The 21,699-nt window shown below is 51.3% G+C and overlaps 3 protein-coding genes across 3 annotated transcripts in view; 2 read left to right on the top strand and 1 right to left on the bottom strand.

Annotated features, from left to right (window-relative positions):
• Window positions 1–3,337, top strand: part of LOC131588582 (zinc finger protein 239-like) — a 93,998-nt gene extending 90,661 nt beyond the window's left edge. Inside the window, exon 3 of the mRNA XM_058857534.1 lies at window positions 1,471–3,337. Within this exon, the coding sequence (XP_058713517.1) occupies window positions 1,498–2,316 (819 nt within the window). The 5' untranslated portion in view covers window positions 1,471–1,497 and the 3' untranslated portion in view covers window positions 2,317–3,337. The remainder of the gene's footprint in view (window positions 1–1,470) is intronic.
• LOC131588565 (zinc finger protein 239-like) overlaps window positions 1–21,699 on the bottom strand; it is a 129,906-nt gene that overhangs the window by 52,095 nt on the left and 56,112 nt on the right. The gene's annotated exons all lie outside the window — the stretch shown is intronic.
• Window positions 6,561–20,830, top strand: LOC131588465 (serine/threonine-protein kinase PAK 3-like). Its single transcript, XM_058857336.1, has 15 exons — window positions 6,561–6,639; window positions 8,302–8,339; window positions 8,790–8,921; window positions 10,401–10,535; window positions 10,808–11,152; window positions 11,598–11,687; window positions 12,088–12,259; window positions 13,743–13,806; window positions 14,267–14,315; window positions 15,092–15,204; window positions 15,797–15,914; window positions 16,601–16,700; window positions 17,157–17,353; window positions 18,704–18,841; window positions 19,958–20,830. The coding sequence occupies exons 1-15, from the start codon at window positions 6,561–6,563 to the stop codon at window positions 20,039–20,041; spliced, it is 1,854 nt and encodes a 617-aa protein (XP_058713319.1). The 3' UTR covers window positions 20,042–20,830.

Genomic DNA, 21,699 nt, shown 5'->3' with positions numbered 1-21,699 from the left:
ACCCAATCAATCCCCGGTGCCGCCGCCAGCCGAGGGAGCCGATCCCCCAAACTGGGTGAGGCACCTTCAGCTGCACTCAGTGCCCGCCGGCCCGGACGGTGGAAGGAATTGCGGAGGAGCCCCAAGGTGTGTGGAAAGATTGACATCCCCAGAGGTTTCTGTCCACAAGGAAGACAGAGGAGTCCTGTAAAAGTAATTTCATTCATAAAAAAGGGTGAGGCCATGAGACATTTCTAATGAGATTTCTCCTGTTATTGGAGGACACCGCCTCCTTTTCATCCTGATTTTCTTGGTCACATCTCCCTCTCCCTTTCCCCATTGGCTGAAGTCCTGGAGAGGTACAGACTTCCCAGTGCACCTCCTACATACCCCCTTAATATGCACCCCACTTTTGTATAGCTAACGATATTGATGGCTGCGTTAAGTCTTTGTTGTTTATTCTGGAAGTTGATGAATTTAGCAGGACCTTGGCTGAGCAGCAGTCTGTGTCATCAATTAATAACATTTTGTGCAGCTGATGGCTCCTTCTGTCACTTCCTTATGTCCACGTCCCTGGCCCTATGTGCAATGAGGTTGACGGGATCAGTTTGTAAAGAGCCTTTGTTGTTGTTCCTTTGCTGGGGTTCCCCCGTTTTGGGGCCATCCCCCCTGGAGCAGGGTGTCCCCCCTTGGTGCAGGCGCAGGGCTCAGGCAGGGCTGAGGCAATCAGAGCGCGCGGCGCTGATGACTCATCAGTGTCCAGGCAGAGCCGCAGCTGCCAGCGTTCCCCAGCTGGAGCCCAGCTGCGCCCCTCCCCCCCGGGCCTTGGCGCCCCCCTTGAGGGGAATTTGGGAAGGTGGGAGGGGGGAGCGCCAAGGCCGGGCCCCCCCGCGCTGTGGTGGCGGGAGCGGCTGCAGTGGGGAGCGAGTGCGGGCGGAAGCGGCCGAGAGCCCAGCGCTGCCCCAGGCCGAGCTGGCCCAGCTCCATCCGTGCCCCTGCGGTGGGATGCTGTGGGACTGGGGGGGAAGAGGGAGGCGGCAGTGGGTGCTGGGCCTGGGGGCAGGAGGAGAAGGGAAGGAGAAGCAGGGCTGAAGAACAAAATGGTCAAAGGTTGCACGTGGGAGGAGAAGGTGGGATTGTGCAGGCATAGGAGAAAGAGGAGTGTGAGGAAGAGTTGGGACACAGGAGGAGGAGGAGCAGGAAGAAGGAGCAGCACAAGGTTCCACCCTCCCTGTATGTGGAGTCCCAGGAGCGTTGCTCTCCCCACAGTCAGCAGGTGACTGGGGAGGGGGATCCGCAGTTTTCACAGGGCTGAATCTTGGTGTTTCTGAGCTTTATTGGGCTAAATGTTGGTGCTTTGTCTTTTTGCAGGGGCTGAATCTTTCTCTTCTGCAGGGGGTTTTGCCTGAATTTGGTGTTTGGGTAGTTTTTCATCTTTGTTTTGATGTTTGAAGGATGTTTGGGCTGAATCTTGGTGTTTTGGTTTTACAGACACAAGATGCCCAGTGACTTTCTGAGATGACCTTGGGCAAGGAGGAACCCCCAGCCCAAAGCACTCTCCTCTCTTTTTTTCCTCCTAATCCGGAATTTTCATTCCCAAACTCGGTCCAGATGGAAGAGGAGGAGAAAAAGCCCCAGAGATGCCGCACGAGGCGGGGCTGCAAACCCAGCCCAGGGAGCTGTGAGGAGGAAAGATCCCCCCAGTGCCAGGAACACGGCCAGAGATCCAGCCAGAGGTCGGAGCTGAGGGAGAAGCCCCACAACTGCTTGGAATGTGGGAAGGGCTTCAGGTGGAGCTCTGAGCTCCTCCGGCACCAGGTGATCCACACTGGGGAAAAGCCCTACGAGTGTGGGAAATGTGGGAAGAGCTTCAACCTCGGCTCCAGCCTGTGGAAACACCAGAGGATCCACACTGGGGAACGACCCTATGAGTGTGGGAAATGTAGGAAGAGCTTCAGAGAGATCTCCGACCTGATGAGACACCAGGTGATCCACACAGGGGAACGGCCCTACACCTGCTTGAAATGTGGGAAGAGCTTTGGGTGGAGCTCCGCCCTGAGTGCACACCAGCGCATCCACACTGGGGAGAGGCCCTACGAGTGTCCCCAGTGTGGGAAGAGGTTTCAGCGCAGCTCCCATGTCCTCCAACATGAGCGGATTCACACAGACGAGAGGCCCTTCCGCTGCCCCGACTGCGGGAAGGGCTTCAACCGCAGCTCCACCCTCATCAGGCACCGGCGCATCCACACTGGGGAGAGGCCCTACGAGTGTCCCCAGTGTGGGAAGAGCTTCTCACAGAGCTCAGCCTTGACCCAACACCAACAGAGGCACCACTAAGGGAAGCCCTGCGAGTGCCCCAAGTGCAGGAAGAGCTTCGTGCGCTGCTCCAGCTCCATCCCCCATGGGAGGATCGGCGTTGGATGATCCCCAGTGACCCCCGTTGGGCAGAGCCCTGGTGATCCGTGGTCCTGGTGATCCGTGTTGGGAAGACACCTGGCTGGGAGGCTCCACATCTTCCTGGCTCCCTGTGGGCACCTGGATGAAAGCAGGGGAATGAAAATCCAACAGGATACAGAATGACATTTTTCCCATACAGAATGGGAATTGTTGACTTTAAATCCTCGAGAACCTTTTGCCCCTTCTTCAGGAGCTCTGTGGGCAGAGAAAAGAGGGTGACACCGGGCTTGGGGGGCCCGAGGGGAGCACACACGCTCTGTGGGGGGGATGACACCACTCCCGGGACCCCCCCTCACCTTCCTGCACAGGCAGAAGCCGAGCCCCAGTGCCAGGAACACGGAGACTCGAATCGCCGTCAGCCTTGTGCTGTGGGCAGCGTTTGACAGCATCCCTGGGGGGTCTGCAGGGGTCAGGGGTTCCAAAACCTTTCACAGACACCCGAAGCCCCTCCAAGGACCCTTCCAATCTCTCCCAGCCCACCTAGGACCCTCTAAAACCTCTTTTGGAGTCACTAATTTTAAACAATTAAGAATTAGAGAAACATTAGAGATCTTGGCTAGAGATAGGCCTTGCTGGAACTAGTTAGAGTTAATGATTAACTGAGAAGCAGGATTTGAAATAATGAATCTCGGACTTAGGTAAAAAATTACTTGTCATTGTATGTTTGTTCAGCTCTGCTTATAATGAGAAAAGAGGAAATGATAAACGGGTTCAGGAAGATCACAGACCTTACATCTGGAAACCCATTTAAAAGCCTCCCCAACATCCTTCAAACCCCTTCCCAGCCATTCTTGAGCCCCCCAAACCACTCTCCCAGTTTAAACCAGTCTATCTCAAACTCCCTCCCGGTTCCTCCCAGCACACCCCAATCCCCCTCCCGTTCCCCCCAGTGCCTCCCCCGCTGCCCCTGGCGGCGCTGTGGGGGCCGGGCCGTGCCCCAGTGCCGGCTCAGGGGGTGCTCCAGGCTGACGTGCTCCACCTGGCAGCTGGAGCTGAGCCCGCATTGCCGGGGGCGGTTTCCAGCAGCACCAGGAGCTGCTGGCTCCAGTCCCCGCTGGGGAGCACGGCAGTGGCCAGCACGTGGCCCGAGAGCTGCTGCTGGCCCTGGGAGCAGCTCAGCTGGATGTGGGCAGGGGAGAAATCCATCAGGGAGCAGAGCAGGCGGCCGGGGCCGGGCTGGGAGCTCGAGGGCACCAGCGAGATGGACACGCTGGGATGGGCACTGGGAAAGAGTGGAGACACACTGGGATCAGCTGCGGGGGAACTGGGAGAGATGGGTGAAGAGTGGTGTGGCACTGGGAGGGACTGGGAGTGGACTGGGAGGACTGGGGTGGCACTGAAACAGATGGGAATGGATACTGGGACACTGGATAAGGGCGTAGAGGTCTGGGAGTTGAAGTGGGTATGAATTCGAAATAGACTGGGAATGGACTGGGAATGGGCTGAAAGGAGTGGGAGAGACTCCGGAGCGTCTGGGCGGGACTGTGGTGGCACTGGGAGGGACTGGGAATGAAGTGCGCGGCGCTGGGAGGCCGAGTCCAGCGCGGGGCTCTCGGCTCTGTGGATCTGCCCGGCAACTGATGAGTCATCAGAGATGCGCGCTCTGATTGGCTGAGGAGCGGCAGATCCACGGAGGGGAGAGATGGCCCGGATGGCATTTGGGGTGACTGGGATGGACTGGGAGAGCCACGGGAGCCATTGGGAGGCCCCGAGGATGGGCACAAGGAAGGCTGAGGGCTCTGGGGTGAATCCCAGGGAGGTTTGGAGGGACGCGGCCGGGCCCCTCTCTGTGCCCCGCGAGCAGCGGCCCGGACAGAAAAGTTCAGGAGCGGGAGGAGGTGTTTCTCAAGATTGATTTTAATCCTCATTCTCCTGGTCTGATTGGCTCAGTCCTAAGTTCAGTTCATTTCCCCGTGTCGGGCTGTTGTGCCCCTGATGGTGATCCCTGAGTGACCTCTCCCTGCCCTTGTCCCGACCCACGAGGACTTGGATTTCGTTCAGTTCAGTGGAATTCATGGTGATTTGGGAGGAGCTGGAGCAAAGCAGCTGGAAAGCACAGTGGGCTTGACAGGGACTGAACCAGGGTAGGAGTTGGGGCTGCCTCGAGTGAGCTCTCACAGTGTGAACCTTCATGGGGTCTTTCTAAGGGAATTTTGTTGAAGTTTGACATTCTTTAGTAAGAAGCAGAATCACAAGTGGAGCTCTGCTTTCAGCTTGAAATGAGGGGATGGAACGTGGGCACTGGGACTTCCATAACCTCAAGTTGTTCCTTGATACTGGACACTTTAGCTTTGGCAATCTGAAGCCCTTCAGCAGCAATGGCTCTGCCACCCCCTGGTTTCTGGCTCAGACCCAGCTCGGAGCTTGGACAAGGTCTGGGCTTTGTCCTCTTGAGCTTCGGGAGCCTCCCGGGAAGCACCAGCCCTCCCCAGCCCACCCTTGGTAGGACTTTTTCTTTTCTCTCTACTGACGATTTTATCCCCAAAACTGCCGTGGGAACGTTGTATCCAAGCACATCCTCCAGCGCTGCACTTTCCTCCTGTGAATTCCCTGTGCAGGGAATGTGGCTGTGCTTTTCCCTGCTCTGTTCACTGACAAACAAACCTGAGCCCGTGGGACTGTCAGAGCTCCTTCATGCAATGAAATCAGGTTGTGTTGATCATGGCATGTTCTGGAGGAGCTTTTCTTGGTGTGTCTTGTGCTGCTGGAAATGACACAAGAGCCAGGAGGGAACAGAAGCTGCTGCTGCCCGTTGGCTCAGGGCCAGGGAACCAAGTTGTGCTCCCGTGCAGTTGGGCCCTGCTGGAAGCAGAGCCGCCTTTCCCTTGAGCAGCTCAAGCTTGTGACAGCTCCAAACAGGAAACCTCAGCAGAAAACTCTTCCTCCAAACTCAGCTGCTTTCCCTCCTGCAGCTGTTTGGGAAAGAGCCTCAAAGCACAGACTCTGCTGGGAGCCATTGGTGCATTTCCTCCCTCCCGGCAGCAGCAGCTCCTGAGCCCTTCACGGGCTCCTGTCCCCTCCCAAACCCTTCAGCTCCCTCTGAACTCTCAGCAGTCACTAACATATGCATTTCTTTCATATTCAAGCTGCATTTAAACTTCTCTTTTTCTCTTCTCTCTATCTTTTTAATCTCCTCTTTATCTCCTTTAATCCCATCAGCACCAGTAGGATGGGGATGGAGTCTTGGGGTGGGTGTGGGATGAACTGAGGATCCAGCAGAGAAGGGCAAGGCAGAGGGGAGAGGACTCAGCCAACCCTTCTCCTGCTCTCTCCTCCCCCAGGGTGCAGCTAAAGCAAGTCAGACTGGAAAGGATCCCACAAATGCTGTGTTCTCCTCCCTCTGAGCTTGGCTGGGGATCCTCAGCTTCAGCCTGGTGCAGTGGCTGAGATTGGCTAATTTGACTTTTTTGGCTAATGCACTGAATTGAAGAGGTTTATTATTACTTAATCACCTTTCACCTTTGCCAAGTTCTGCTGCACTGCATCTGCTTTTCATCCAATACACTGCTAGCTCACGTACACACGTGCTTCTTATGATAATATTTAGATTCATAGCTTAGTCTATAAAATCACACAATGACAGTTGAAAATCTCTCCACCATCTCACTCAATGCAGTTTCTTATTTACTTCTGGCATATTCTTACTTGCAGCTATAGGAACATAAGCTTATGAATTCTTGACTCATTGTCTGTGAACTTTTAGCATTGCATGAACCCAAGATCCTTCCAAGGCTGTAAATGAAACCCTTCAGTATCTGTGGAAGTTTCTGTCTTTCCATTTCCCACAGCCCACCAAAGGATTTGTGACACTTTGTGACAGAGGAGAACCTCCCAGGCAATTTTGTGTTTGCTGTAGGGAAGCTCAGGTTGCTCTGCATAAATTCCCAGAGCACCGCAGAGCACTGGCTTTGTGGTGTCAGGGCATGGATGCCACATTGTCGTGGTGACATCCCAAGGTTGCCTTGGTGCACGGAAGGCCTCAGTGTCAGAGCAGCTCTTGGGCTTGCTCAGTGCAGGAGCATCCTCCTGCTTGAGGCGTTTGTCAGTGGGCAGCTGCACACTGACAGGAGCCTTGTTTGTCCTTGAGTTGAGCACAGTCTGCAAACTGGCACAGCAGTGCTACAATGATTGAGCAGCTCGCTGCTGCCGTTTGCACCCTTTATGGCATTGGCTATTCCGGCTATTACCTGACCAACCTGGCACGTAAGTAGAGGTTTTCTCTGGCTGGAACCTAAGCTGGCTTTTGTAGGTCTCCCTGCTCTTTCTTAGTGACCGGGTTGCTATTGAAACAGAAAGACCATGAGGATGCCACTGGTTTGGTAAAGCTCCTGTCAACACCTTCAGCAAAACACGGGGTGTCTGTAGCCAGGGGGCTGCGGGCAGCATTTGCAGGGGTTCTGTTCCCTCCATGGGAGAGCCTGTGGCAGCAGAGTCTGTCATTTCCTCACTTTGCTGGCTCAATGTCTTGGGGTGACTTTACTTTTAAGACAGCTCTGAGAGCTCGGGAAGTTGAAACTGCTGGAGGCTGATGGGAGTTTTTTCTCCTGACTAATTACTGGCCATTTGTGAGAATTGGCAGCAGTTTGAACTATTGAGAAGTGAGATCAACCTGTGAACACCACCTTAAGATGTAAGGCCGGGAATTTCTTGCTCTCTTTGGTTTCTGGCTTCTGACGAGGTCACAGGGCTCTGTCTCGGTCTCCTCCCCCCCTCCAGGCTGGACAAGGCTGCAGAGGGCGGGGTGGGGGGAGAAACGGAGCCAGCCCGGCCTGACTTGGTTTGCAGTTTCTGCCACTGAACTGAAACCTGACACCATCAACATCTGCAGCTTTAGCAAGATTTTAACTCTTTTACTACCTGGATGAGACTTTCAGATTAATCCTTTGTTTCCAGAGACAGAGAGAGGGAGTGATCAACCATCAACCCATCAAAGAGAGTGAAGAAAAAAAATAAATTTAGAGGGGGAAGAGAAATAAGGAGATGCTTTAATAAGCTGAAATAGTTTTCTGTTAAAGCTATGAAGATGGACAGTAGTGTTCTGAAAAAAACTCCTTTAATTCATGACAGAGAATATTGGGAGGAATGGAGTGTTTCCAAGTGTGGATTTTGAGCAAATGATGAAGTAGTTGTGACACTGTGAGATGCTGGAACAGAGGGGGAGAAGTAATAGTTGAAGATTTGTGGCTTTTAAGAAGCAAAAAAAAAACTTCTGTTCTGTTCTGTTCTGGGGGACTCACAAAAACAGATAAAGAGAACTTTTGCCTTTGAATAACTCATTCATAAAAATGACATCCCTAGACTCATGACCCATAACACACCTCAGAGTGATGGGAAATGGGAGGAGATGGCAGATTTCCGGGCAGCTGGCATCAGAGAAATAGAAAGCTATGAAGAAAAAGAGTTTTCTTGTGAAAAACTCCATAGATAGCAGAAGAAGACTTCTGTTTCTCTACAAAGACTGATGAAAAGACTCCAGCAGGAATTGGGACTGTTGTAAACACCAAAGTTCCAAAGTTTTTTGTCTCCATGTTGTCATGTAAACAAGGGAATGGTTGGGTAGTGGGGGAGAAAAGGATTGTTCTGGAAGTTTTATTCTGGTTTCTTATTCTTGTAGTTTTTATTAATAAACTTTCTTTATTCCATTTAAGTTTTAAGCCTGTTTTGCTCTTGTTCTAATACATATGTCACAGCCAGAAATAAATAAGTTTTCTAGTGATTTTTTAGTTGCTGCTTTAAACCACAACAGTCAAGCAGGACACCTTTCAAAATGTAGACTGGGAGATCTTCTCAGATGCTGTTCTAAATAGGCCACGGTTCTCTCCAGTTTTCTCAAAGAATTTGGTTCATTTTCCTTGCCCACTGCAGGTCATCTGACCCGTGTGTTCAGAGGTGCCGATCCTGAGGTGAGTCAGAAAGGAACATTTGATGTTCCTGGTGTTTCAGAATTGTGGAGGGAACTGTGAGCTTGGCCTGTGGCAGTAGAGTGTAGAGGACCAGCTGGGTGGGCTGAAAGAAGATCCATTTCCATGTTTACAACAGCAATAGCAAAGGCATTGTTGGCTATTTCCTAATTTTCCATTGCAGAGCTTTAAAAGAAGTAAAAACTCAGATTTGCAGAGAGAACGTTGCTTGCTGCTTGCTGATAGTAGCCAGGGTGAACTCTCTAATTCAGAACTATTTGCAGTATGGCTGAATTAACCCATTTTAATTTAGTTGGAGTGACTTAGAATCCCATTGCTATCAAAGCTGATGATTTGTGCTTGGTAGAGCTGGTTGTAGAAATAGAGCTGAAGAGAAATAATGTTGTAAATGATAGGTAGCTGCCTGTCCCTAACTCCACCATCTGTCCACAGAGCCCAGAACCAAGAGCAGACTCTCCTGTGGCTCCCTCTGCTCCTGGAGAAGAGGCCAAAGAGGAGCAAAATGAGCAAAAGGAGCACGAGCCTCCAGCTGTGGTCACAGCCCAGCCTGACCATCCCCAGACAGTAAGTGCCAGTGCTGGGTGGTGCTGTCTTTAGTGCAAGGCAGAGCTGCAAGTTTCTGAGCAGCCAGCACTTGCTGTTGGTGGCTGAGGATGCTGAGTGCTGGAGTCCTGCCAGCACCCAGCCATTCCCCCATCCCGTGGCAGCTGGAAATTGGGCTTTGAGCCGTCGTGCTGAGGCCCCAAAGCGCTGCTGCCTGCGGGTGAGCAGCTGGCTGCTTGGCTCAGTGAAGCTCTGTCTCTTGGCTTCTGCCAAGCCATGGCCAAGGGCTCACACGGCATTTCTGGGGCTCACAGGGCTTGGTTTGTTTGCTTTCCCTTTTTGGAAACCTCTGGATGACCTGGAGAAGTGTTCTGCAGTTTCCTTGGGTAATTCTTCACTTCTGCAGACTCTTTTAGGCCACCTGTCTTTTGGCTTTTGATAAGCTGCAAGATGATTGTGTTGTCCATGAAGCTGTGGCTGGCCATTCTTGTCCTGTGTGGCCAAAGAAACAAACTGCGTAGTTCTGAACCCTTCTTCTGAGGCAAAATCCACAAGGGGCAAGTTTCTGTTGATACGTTTTGTGGTGAAGTCTGCAGCTTTGGAAACTGCATTGGAGCCTAGTGTGGGGGTAAAGCTGCAAGTCCTTGAGTGCTGTCTTGTGTTGCTAAGAACCCCTTTAGAGATGGTTGTTTTTTCCCCTTAGAGCTGTTTTCCTCCTCCTGCCTCTTCTGTCCTGACAATCCCTGTTTAACCTATAAATTTCTGCCTGTCCTAGTGAGGTGGGACAATTCCATGGTTTAGGTGGTTTTTGCTGACTTTGGTCATACATGCATTACATGACCCATGGCTTCCTTCACTGGCATCCCTAGGGGTGTGTCAATTCATTTGTTGATGGGGCCTTTTGAGGATCTCTGTCACTGCCGCTCAGAATTCTCAGCTGACAAAAGAGGGAGGAGAAACACCTTGGTCCTCTTCCATATCCTGAGGTGGCCATAGAGGCTCTCTGACCTGCAGCAGAGGATCAAACTGCAGACATCCTTGTCTCCTGAATGAGCAGGATTTCTAACAAGAGTGTAGATGTCAGAAGGGCAGGAGTGGCAGTGCAGGCCTGAAAAGAACATGAACTCCAGCAGTGTCTCTCCCAAGGGGTGAGCTTACCCAGGAAGCCCCTGCAGAGCCAGGATGGAGCTGTGGGGCAGGGCTGGCTGTCAGTCACTATGGAGAGACAAGCAGGACACAGCAGAAGGGGAGGGAGGCCCTTGAGAAATGCCCCACATTTCCTGTCAGCTGCCCAAGAGTCTGTTGGAGATTCAGTGCCAGATGGGCTCTGATTGCACTGCCAGGGTCACTTTGGAATCTGTGCTTCCCCACGGGCAGAGAACAAGGCAGGAGAGCAGCAGCACAGAGCTTTGGGAACGTGGGAGCCCATCAGTCTTTGAGTCTTGGCCCACAAATGTTGTATGAGAAGTTGAAGCCCATCTTCTCTTGCTTTCTCTGCAGGTCCTTCCAGAGAAAGAGCAGGAGCAGATTGTTTTATCAGGGAGGCCGTGCCAGACTGAGGGAGAGCTGTTCCCAGCCCAAGAGCAGGAAGAGCAGCTGGGGCAGCAGGTGGAAGAGCCACTGGAGAATGGCCAGGTAAGCCTGACTCAGCAGGGGACAGAGTGAAGGGCAGGAAGAGGGGCATAAAACGCAGCTCTTGGGACTGAGCAGGCCACGAGTGCCAGAGGCCCTGAAAGCAAAGAGCCTCTGCAGAGATCAGCAGCGGGACAGGAGGTTACAGTGGAAGCAGAGGTGGGTAGGGAAGCAGAAAGAAGTGACTGAATGAGTGTGATTTTGAGGCTGAAACTGAGGAAGAAGCTGAGCCTGATGGCAGCTCCCAGGCACTTGCTCTCCATTTGTGTGTGCAGAACATCAAGGCAGAGCCCCAAGCAGAGCTGCCCGAAGCTCAGAGGGCCATCATGGCAGTGAAGAGGAGGCACGAGGAAGACAGGAGAAACATCCAGGAGGAGATGAATCTCCATTGGCAGAGAGAAAATCAACAAAACCAGGTGAGTGAAAGAGTGGCAGACACTCCACTCACAGAAATTCCTCTCTCTGGTTCCTCACAGGCCTCCGAGGAGAAGCTGCTGGCAGAGCTGCAGGAAACTGAGGCTAGGATCAGGGCAAGGGAGAAGAGGCTGGAGGAAGAAAGGAAAATCATCCAAGAGAAATTTAATCTCCTCGCTCAGAAGCAAGAGGCTCTAGAAAATCGAGTGAGTGAAAGAGCGATAGGCACAGCAGTCACTGCAGTCTGGTGCTTTCTGCCCTTCTTGCCTTTCCTCTGCAGAGCAGCAGGGGGGTGGGCTGATGCCTCTCAGTGCCATTCTGCTGTAGTGTCTATCCCAGCTGCTTGGAAGGACATTTCCTGCTGTGCTCAATCTCAGCTGCTGCCCTGGACAGTGGGACCAGTCATTTGCCCCTTTTGCCAGCACTCATCTCAAGGGATTCCTGCTGGCCTGCTCCTGTTCTCCTTGTTTCTTCAGGGCTTTTTGCAAGTGAACAGAGTCCCCCGATAGATTTGGAATACAAGCTGCAAGCTGTCTGTATCCCTTGGTGAATCTGCTGCTGTCCTGCTCTTTCCCTTTGCTCACAGTCAATGAGCCTTGGCACACAGGGACAAGCTGTGGTCTCTGACTGCTTTGTTCTGTTTGACTTGAGGTGGACGTGTTGATATCTCACCTGGCAGCCTGCGAAGGCTTCCAGCAAATGCCTGGTGATGAAGAGCCCCAAGGTCGGCGGGAGGCACAGGTACTGTCCCAAGCACCAGTGCTGCAGGCTGAGCACCTTCTGAAGATGGTGCAGGAAAAGAGGACTGAGGGGGAGGGGCTCCAACATTAGAACAAGGAGCTGCAAATGTGTCTGCAGCCCTTGGAGGGGGAAAGGGATCCTTGGGAGGAAGTGGAATGGTCATTGTTGCAGTCATCCTTCAGAAAATCCAGGAAAATGGAAAATGAAACTGGCCATGAACTTGATTAAATCCAACCTTGGGTTTTGACCATTTGGTTTCAGAAGCGGGCATCCAAAATAATCCAGTTGATGAGCTTTGCATGTGGCTAACAGCAACTTCCTAAGGGCTTGCATTTGAAAAGGGAACTCGGGGTAATCTCGGCCAGCCAGCTTTCTGACACAAACTCCTTTCTTCTCGCAGATCTACACAGGTTCTTCCATTGAATCTGCTGCAGCAGCAGCGGCAGCAGCATCTAAAGGAGCCTTTGTTCCCCAAGCTGAGCAGTGGAGCCCGGGCAGTTTGTCCATTTCCAGCAGTGACACATCTGCTGCTCAGCTACAGGAGAGCCAGGGAGACTTCCTGGAGCAACTGAGTACGTCTGGTGTATTTCTTGTCTGAGGGACAGTGTATTGTGTGCACGTGCCAGCAGAGCTGGAGCAAATGATCCTCCTCACTTTGGTGTCCCAGAGACATTTAGGACTCCCCACAGGAACTGCTGTGCTCTGAGGCAGCGAGAGAGCGCTCTGGGTGTTCCTGCTGCCTCTGAGGGCAGCTTGGACTGGCTCGGCTTTGCCTGGGATTCCCTTGCCACTAAAGGCAGAAGCAAGAATGGTTCTTGGATCAGCAGAAGGCTGTGGCCTAGCAAATTATCTATGCAAGTCCTGTGTGCTAGTGGCCAAAGTGAACAGAATATTTGATTCCTAAATTCTCCTTAGACTCCAGACTTCCCACCAGTCGTCAGCACCAAAATACTTCAGAGAAATTGATTGGTTTTGGGGTTTTGTCTTTTTGTTGTGGTTCTGGTTTTAGTTTTCAGGTTTTATCCTTTTTTGGTTTCAGATTTGGGATTTTTTGGTAGTTTGTTTTTTCTCCATCCTGAAAGACCTGTTCTGCCCCATGTGTCTTACTGGTGTCATTTTTAGGACTGTTTTTATTGCCTCTACTACATCTACAAGGTTTTTATGAGAATGCTGTATTTTTGTCAGTGAGGACTCCTTTGAAAGAACATCAGGTGACAGCAGAAACAGAGAGCAAGAGATGTTTTCATTGGGCCCACAATGAAGAAACAGATATTTGTATAACAATCTGTAATTAATATCCTAGTTTTATTTTTATAAAGATGTGTCCAAGAGACACATCAATGTGGTGTGATCAGATAAAACAGCACTGCAGGCATTTCTCAGGAGCGAGCCTGCAGCCCCTCCGCTGTGTATTCCTCAGATCCATGGCACTTTTTCATACCTGATTCCCAGTCATTCCCATGACTCTTAGAATCCTACCTATTGAGCAGGCCCAAGCCCTGCTCAGATCAGTCTCTGGGAAAACACATCAAGCCCGTTGTGATTCTGCAGCACAACCCATTTAATCTGCTTCTTGCCCATAACAGCTGCCAGTGCTGTGCTCTCAGAAAAGACCTGGTGGGGCTGAGAAAAGATCCCAGCTGATTTGGTGTCTACCTTCACCTGCTGGGACAAAAAAGGGCCTTGATCTGCACCTGGGTGTGTCTGATCTCCAAGGCAATGCTGTTGTGTCCTGAACGGGGGCCACAGCTTGTCAGGGGCTCAGGCTGGCTGTGTCTTCTTGCCATTGCTTGTCAGTGCTCATGCTTGGCCTTTGCCAGCCTTGTGCTGTGCCCTGCTGTGCTCTCTGCGCTTCATTTCCTTCCAAGGACTGGACAAACTCAGTCTCTCTGCTGGCCATTTGTACTGCACAACTGCCTGTCTTGTTGCTGCTGTGGTTGCTGCCCAGCTGACCACAGAGGGTTCAGAGCCCCAGACAGCGGGGCTGCCTTTGGGATCTCCTGCAAGTTAGGATCTCTGCCTGAAAATGAGCATCTTGCATTTTGTTTCCCTCAGGGAGAATGGTGAACAAGGAAAATCCCGTCACAAAATACATTGAACTGGAAAGTCTTGGCAGCGGGTGAGTCCAACCACAGTTACTTCTACACAGCCATGGGCCAGGTGTTTCCCTGGTGGAATATCCATCAAGTGGGAAGTCAGACAAGTTGTCCACATGTTTAGACACCGGGCTTAGTCTGCCCCATCTCTCAGTACTGGCCAGAATTTGTCAAGTGTGCTCAGAAGGCATTGTCAAAGACATCTCCATGCTGCCAAGGTCTTGCCTGCAGCAAGGAACAGAACCTGGTAAATCTGCTTGAAGGAATAAGCTGCCTTTTGGAGCTGAGGCAGTAAAGCCCAGCGCTTCAGGAACAGGCCCAGTGCCCATGCACTTGAGGGGAAAATGCATCATCTGCCTTCTGGCAGACCCCCCCTGCAATCTGCAGCTTTTAGGCATTTACAGCAGAGCTCTCCTGTCTGGACTGGCTTTTAGTGCAAGATCTAAATGGCTTCTCCTTTCTTTGCTGCTGTTTTGTTTCTAGGGGTTTTGGAGAGGTTTCCAGAGCACTTGACACTGCCACAGGAGGAGAGGTAAATGTCAACAGCCCCTGCAGACTCTGCTGCTCTCCAGGCCTTTCCCCACTGCTGAGAGCTGGGGCTGGAGCTTTGAGTAGAGCTGTGCTGAAAAGGCACAAGAAGCACAGACTGGAGCCAGCCTGCAAATTGCACTTGGAACAGGCTTTGTCCTCCTCAGCTGCCCGTAGGAAGACAAAGAGGGCAGCGGTTCCTTTCAGAGAAGGACGCACCCACACGCTCTCAATTGCTAAAACAAAGGTGGTGTCTTAGAGCATCTCACTGCTTTTTGGGGCTACAGCTTCAGAGTCCTGAAGTCTCATTTCTGGCTGCCAGCATATACATCTGAATGCTCCTGGTAGTTCCTCTGCCATGTGCAGTGCTGCACTTGGGAGCCACACGTAGGGAGAGATCTGCAAGAAGTTCCTAAAAGCCCTGAGCCCTGCCCATAGCCCAGGATGTATCCACAGAGAACCAAGGCACCCATTCCTTCTTTTGAATCCAAGCAGAGCAGCAGAGAGTGTGGTCAGAGCTTTGTGGGTGATAGTGGATTCACCTTTGTTACCAAGTGGACAAGACAAATCGCCAGTGGCCACGTGTCCTGTAACTGGCCCCCAAGGGAGCAGAGAAATGGGCTATTGGAATGTCACTGCCTAATTACTCCAATGATGAGGTCTAATCACAAGGCACTTTGGCACAGCTTGGCTGTGCCATTCCAAAATCACTTGCTCCATGTGTGTTGTGGTCTCATGCTACCAATTTTCTCAAATTACTCCTTTTCAATGTCCTTTGAGGTGGCCATAAAGAAAATAAGTGTGCAAGGAGTGAGGAGGACACAACTAACCATGAATGAAATCAGGATCATGGAGAGTAATAGGAGTCCCAGGGTCGTGAATTACTTAGCCAGGTGAGTGGTTACGGTCCTATCCCTTGAATGTTTGTTTACATACTACAAGCATGAGAGCTTAAAAACCCACTTTGGTCAGTGGCAGGAAATAGAGCTGTTAATTATTATTTCTCAACTTATCTCCAATGGATGGCAAGAGACTGCATTTTGTCTGCATGAATCTACCCTGGCAAATGCAGACTGAAAATTGTTCAAATACCTGCATCAGCCCTATCTTAAGAATTCAATACCTTGTAAGTTCATTGCCTCCACAGTTCTTTGGGATTGAGTTTTTCAAGTTTCTTAAATGCTGATGAACCATCCAAGAGAGGATTGCCCTTGCATTGTTGCCCCTCTTTTCCACTGCTGTGCATGCCAGGAAGACTAGGTGCTTATTTCCAGAAATGCCGTGCGTGACAGGTTTTTTATCTGGGCTCTTCCTAAACTGCCTTTCTCCTTGAGACAGCACAGACTGCAAACACTGCACAGCCTAGAGGCAATGTCTATTCCTTTTCTTCTGCCCTTGTCTCAAAGGGACCCAGAAACAAGACTCAAGCAAAAAACCAACCTAGCCGTGCATGTTCACCTGCATGGCCTTGTTTCCTTTTTTCAGCTACCTTGTGCATGAGGAACTCTGGCTGGTGATGGAGTACATGGACGGAGGCACTCTGAGAGATCTCATCGACGAGGCTCAAATGTCTGAAGAAGAGATTGCAGCTGTCAGTCGGGAGGTCAGGGATCCCATCTGTGCTTCCAAGGCCTTGAGCTGGATTGTCTGGGAAACAGGGGCTCAGAACGGGAGTGATTTCATGGGCCAGGCTTGGTTTCTGTGTTGCTGCAAGGCTATGGGCAAGCAAGAGCATCTCAAGTGAACTGTCTGCCAGTGCCCCTACACTCACTGGACTCACTTCCTGTACTCTTATCCCCTGCTCTTGTATTCTAGCTCTGTCTCTTGCATTGGCATTTGCAGTTCTCCACCTTGCCTAGCTAAACTTTTGCCTGTCTGCACTACATTCCTTGTCTCTAAAGCAAAGGTGTGGTGGCAGGATTTGAAACAAACAGGAAAGAAAAAAAGAGAGACCAATTTCTTTTAGTCCTCAGCTGAAAAGGATAGTAGTGCAGCCCAAATGCTCTTTGCTTCTGAGCACATGCACTGCAGCTGCAGTCACCCTGGCTGGTTTGCAGGGGACAGTCTACAACAGCAGTTGCTGGTGCTCTTTCAAAAGCTGACATGCCTTTCCTGAGAAAGGTGCTGCTCTGCTACTGTTGGAGCAGCAGGCTCTTGCTCTCAATGGCGCTGTGTTCTGCCATTACTCCCCATTCCCCTGCAAAGGGAACCTTCCACAGCTGTTTCCTTTCTTGTGGGATGAACTCACATCACTACTTTTTGCCCCCCTGGTTCTGTTTTCTCTCTCAGTGCCTGCAAGGACTGGATTTTCTTCACTCCAACCATGTGATCCATCGAGATGTGAAGAGCAAGAACATCCTGCTCAGAACCGACGGCTCTGTCAAGCTGGGTCAGTGTATTCTTGGTCAGCTTCAGCGTTCCAGGAATGGGGGGTGTGGGGCTGCTTTCAGTGACTGCCAGCTCCCCAAAAATGCTGCTGCTGGCAGTGCAGGGGTCCCCCCTGCTGTGGGCTGAAGGCAGAGTTGCATTGTGCACAGAGCTATGACAAGGAACCACAAGCAGCCAAGAGTGCTATTGCTCTGTGTGTGTCTGTGTGTGTTCCTGCCAGAGGGAGGGAGCTACAATCTAAACCTTCAGGGGATCAAAAGGCACTGCTGGAGGAAGTGTAAAAAATGTTTGAAGTAGCCAATTCATATTTCCTTGGCTAAAGCCCCAAGGAAACAGAGCAGGGAGTGTTGTCCAGGAAATTCAACTGCACATTCTCAAACTTCTACTGGGGAATTCTTTGCCTTGGTTTCCTAATTGACAGTATGAAAATTAAAACAGTATTTTGCTTTCTCCTCAGCTGATTTTGGCCTTTCTGTTCAGCTCACCCCTGAGAAAAATCAACGGTGCTCAGTGATCGGGACTCCTTGGTGGATGGCACCTGAAGTGGTGAAGCGTCAACCATACGGCCCCAAAGTGGACGTGTGGTCTTTTGGAATTGTGGCAATTGAAATGGCCGAACAAAAAACTCCTTATGACAGTTTCACTGCTCGATCGGTAAGGAGCAAATACTCTCTGATCCCGCTGTCTTTCTCACCTGTCCCGTGTTCTCTGATCACTGGACAAAATCCCATGGCCATCTGCTGGAAGTACTTCCACCAAGGCCCCTTCTACAAATGTCCCTGCAGCACATCAGCATCTGCTGTAGCTTTGGTTGCAGCAGTGGGGGAACTCAAGCCTTACCTCGCCCAAACCATCTCCATTCTCAGGCAGCATTTTGCTTTGCCTTAGAAGTCGTTCCAGCTCTTTTGGCTGTGTAGATGGCCCGAAGAATAGGAAACAAGCATCTCAGAGCTGGTGTTATCTTTCCAGAAATGAAGCAAAGAAACTCAAACCGAACCAAGTTTCTAAAACAGTGCTTTTGAGAGAAGAAGAGCACCCCCATTCTTCTCACAGGGAAACTTGCCTGAAACCTGGAGATGAGGCTGTAAAGCCAGAGTCTCTTCTGCTTCTTGTGCAGTGCTGCTGAGACACTCAGTGACCACCTTCTTTCATAACCCAAGCCACTTTCTCCATATCACCAAGCTGGAGCCTGGTGACGGGGAGAGCCTGCCAAAACCTCCTGTTTGTTTCCTGGCACCTTCTGGGATGGGCACAGCGTTAATGCATTGACTTGAGAATCCAACGAGCACAGGGTTACCACAGGGATGACACTTCTGATTTCACCATGAATATTTTCCTTTTGCCACATAAGGGAACCTGAAATTTTCAGAGTGCTGAGAGACAGAGCTGCAGGTGGCTCCTGTGTGCCCAAACAGGCATTTTCAACCCAATACATTTGTGGAGGCATCTTAATGTGTCTGTGTTGAAAATGAGATTCCAAATGTTTGTTTCCTTCCCTGAGGAACACCCACTGGATTTCCTTTCTTTTCTTCCAATTCCCATCATTTTCAAGAACAGGACAAAAAGCTGGATGAGTTTTGTTTTATGGCAGCTGTGCTTAAGGGACCAACAAGCACTGCAGAGATTCTTTTCATATAGGAATCCTTGGAAATAGTGGAGTTAGTTAGAATAGCAAAATCCCTCTTCCAAAAAGGCTGCCAAGCTGGTGGGAATCCTCAGAGAAGGAAACATGTATTTGCTGATGTAGTTGCCACTAACTAGATCAGGCAATGAAATCAGCTGCCAAGGCAAGATCTGCTGGATGTTGGCAAAGCTGTGGCTTTGGGGCTTGGGTTTTTTCATGATACAGGAAAGTCGTCATCCAAATGATACAGGAAAGTCATCTCTGCCTCTCTGCCAGGGCAAAAACTGCCACTGCAGAGTGGAGCTTAAACAATGGGCTCTGGGAGAGCAGTTACAGATGGGAAAGAAGCAGGTGGAGCCTTGTGTTTCCTTTTTCTCCAGGCTAAATACCACATAGCCACAAAAGGGACCCCACAGCTGCGGCAGCCCGACCAATTCTCGCCTTTGCTGCGTGACTTCCTGAGCTGCTGCCTGCAGAAAGGCGAGGCGCAGCGCTGGTCTGCCAAGGAGCTGCTGCAGGTAAAATGCCAAAAGGGCTGCAGGTGAAACAGTGTCCGAGGGATGGGCTCCTCCTCCACTGAAATCTAAGGCATCAGATGAGCCCCCATCCTCCTCACTTCCAACCTTGGTGCTGTTCAGCTGACAATGGGGAGGAATCCTAGACTGGGCTGGGCTGGCAGGGAGTGCTGGGATTTAGCGCTGGCTAAAATCACCAGTGCACTTACTCATTTCTTGCTGGGAGCTATGGATTAGGAGAAGGGCAAAACAGGCTTCAAACTTAAAAGGAATAACAAATTGTATTATCAGGCCCACAGGAATAAGAAAGGTCTCATCTGTGTAGTGAAAGGGTTCAATCTCACCCAGGTCATGGCAGTCACGGTGTTGGATTTCAGGCTGTGCTGGGCCCCTCTCTCTGCCCGGTAGCCGCTGGGAGGGGAGGCTCAGCCTGGAGCCGTCGCTGCACGCCGGGGAGAGGGTTTAGTGTGGGCAAGATGTCAGCAGCCGTGGCCTGGCCCAGCCTGGGGCCGGGGTCCCGCAGCCTCCATCCCCCGCCCGGGAGCCGCTGGGGTCTGGCCCGGCCTCCCCCAGGAGCACAGGCCGTGGGCGAGCAGGGCCGGCCTCACCAGAGCTCCGTTACCTTCGGGGGCCGGAAGCAAAGAGGGCCAGTTCCCGGGCTGGTGGTTTTCAAAATGTGGATCATCACAGAGGCACATCTCATTTCTAAATGGTGCAATATGTTGTCAGTTCTCAGAACTAGCCAGCCATTGGCCTGTCTCAGGCACAGAGGAAGCTCCCAGCAGCTTCTCTCAAAGAAATCACTTCTGTGGGGGGTTTCTTACTTCTTTCCCTAAATGTCAATTCATCTCAAACTAACACACAGGGACATGGAAAGGTCATCTAGTCTGTGTCCTGCAATGAGCAGGGACATCTTTCAAGAGATCAGGATACTCACACCTCAGATATTTCCAGGGGTGGGCCACCTACCAGCTCTTGGAGCAACCTGTGCCACTCTTGCCCCATGCTCCTGACCTAATCTGACTCAATCCCCTTTTCATTTAAAAAGTATTGCCCTGCCTTTGAAGCTCTTAGCTTGGAAAATCATGCTTTCTTGTTGTTTTCTTTTCCTTTCTGCAGCATCAATTTATAACATCGGCCATGCCTGGGTCCAGCCTGGCACCACTCATTGTTGCAGTGAAGAAGTGGAAGGAGGAGATATGAATGCGCCAATCAATTTCAAACTGTTTTTTCCATGCTCAACTTAGAGTAGGATTGTAGTGTAGGATTGTAGAGTAGGACTGTAGTGTAGGATTGTAGTGTAGGATTGTAGAGTAGGACTGCAGTGTAGGATTGTAGTGCAGGATTGTAGAGTAGGACTGCAGTGTAGGATTGTAGTGCAGGATTGTAGAGTAGGATTATAAATAAAGTAACTGATACCTCAACTCCTTTGGAACATTTCTCTCCTTCTGACCCTGTGAGAAAGCTCAGCATTTCCTCCTGAATTGTCAGTTTTTTCTTAGAGGTGGAAAGTGACATTGATGGCTTCTTTGGTACAGTTTGTAAGGGGGGAAGGCTCCTCTTCATTCATCCTCTCCAGACCACACTGCCTTTGCAATATGGCCAACTGGCCAAGTTTTGCCCAGCTGTGGCATTTCTATTTGAGGCAGAAACAGCAATGGCATTTGCAGGAAAAACCAAAGGAGGAGCGGTGCAACGCAAACATCCTGTGCAGATGCAGGCTGTGCAGATGTGACTCGAGAACATTTGGGTTCCTGCCACTTGGATTTGTATCCCTAAGAGAAATCTCTTTGGCTGGAGGAGAGTCTTGCTGAAGAGAGAAAGCAGAAAGAGCAGTGAGGGTGCTGTGCAAGGTCTCCTGTGGTGCAGAGCTGTCAGCGACTGTGAGGTGAGAGCGGGCCCGGCCTTGGCCAGGCTGGAGCCCCAGCAGAGCCCTGGCAGAGCCCGGAGAAGCCTGAGCCTCGACAGAGGCAGGCTGGAAGGAGGCCCTTGGAGCTGCAAGAGGCAATAGCCTGGCCCTGGCTGCCTCTTGCTGGCACCAGGCAAATCCTCCGCTCTCAGAGCCAAGCTGGCAGCTGGCTGCTCCTGAGGGGAAGCGGCGCCGTGCTGGGCACAGCACACACTGGTGCCATGGGCTGTCTGGAGTCTGCACAGGAGGAGAGAAAGGCAAAGAGCAGCCCAGGGCTGGTGCCCTGCCTGACCATTCCTGCTCTTCTGCCGCCTGCCCTGGAACTCCTGGCAATGGTCAGCAGTGTGTGCAGCACTCTGGGCACAGGGGGAGGGAGCCGGGCTGCTCCGCAGGCTCCAGCACAGGGCAGTGTCCTTCAGGCACGGCATTTCTGCCAGGGGAACCGAGGCCAGCGTGAGGCAGTGACAGCAAGTCAGGGCACATCTGCATGAGCCAGTGCCTCACACAGCTCTGGGACCAAGCGCCTGCAATCCTGGAGCTCTGCACTGAGCCAGAGCAAAGGTGTGAAATGCAGAGGGTTTTGCAGAAATATTCAGGGGCACCAGGCCAGCCTGCTTTGTGCTCTCTGGGGCACAGCAAGCACTGTGCAATGCAGCTCGGAGCTGCTGGCAGAGAGGGACTATGGGCATGTGCCTGAGGCTTGTTCTTGAGTAGTGATTTGGAAGGGAGCAGAAGGGTCTCAGTAGACAATTTGTGTTTTCTTCATTAATTGCTGAATGAAAGACACAATGTGGCTTCACACAGCAAGAGCACTTGCAGAACTTACTGACTAGAAGTTTGTGTTGAATTCCCAGAAAAGGAAGGAGAGGTGTTGATGTGTAACAAATAGGGCTTTTGAATTCAGTTAGCTTCTGAGCCTTCATCCAAAATGACCACCAGGAGGCTGACGACC

This window comes from Poecile atricapillus, chromosome 26, assembly GCF_030490865.1.
Source record: "Poecile atricapillus isolate bPoeAtr1 chromosome 26, bPoeAtr1.hap1, whole genome shotgun sequence".
NCBI classification, from domain to species: domain Eukaryota; kingdom Metazoa; phylum Chordata; class Aves; order Passeriformes; family Paridae; genus Poecile; species Poecile atricapillus.
The sequence above is the reverse complement of the archived record's forward strand: the minus strand, read 5'-3'. Positions and strand labels throughout refer to the sequence as shown.

Excerpts from the sequence above, each read along its gene's own strand:
- LOC131588465 (XM_058857336.1), top strand. The coding sequence starts at position 6,561 with ATGATTGAGCAGCTCGCTGCTGCCGTTTGCACCCTTTATGGCATTGGC. Across the intron at positions 12,260-13,742 it reads AGACTTCCTGGAGCAACTGA|GGAGAATGGTGAACAAGGAA; the intron begins GTACGTCTGGTG and ends TGTTTCCCTCAG. Across the intron at positions 15,205-15,796 it reads GTCGTGAATTACTTAGCCAG|CTACCTTGTGCATGAGGAAC; the intron begins GTGAGTGGTTAC and ends TCCTTTTTTCAG.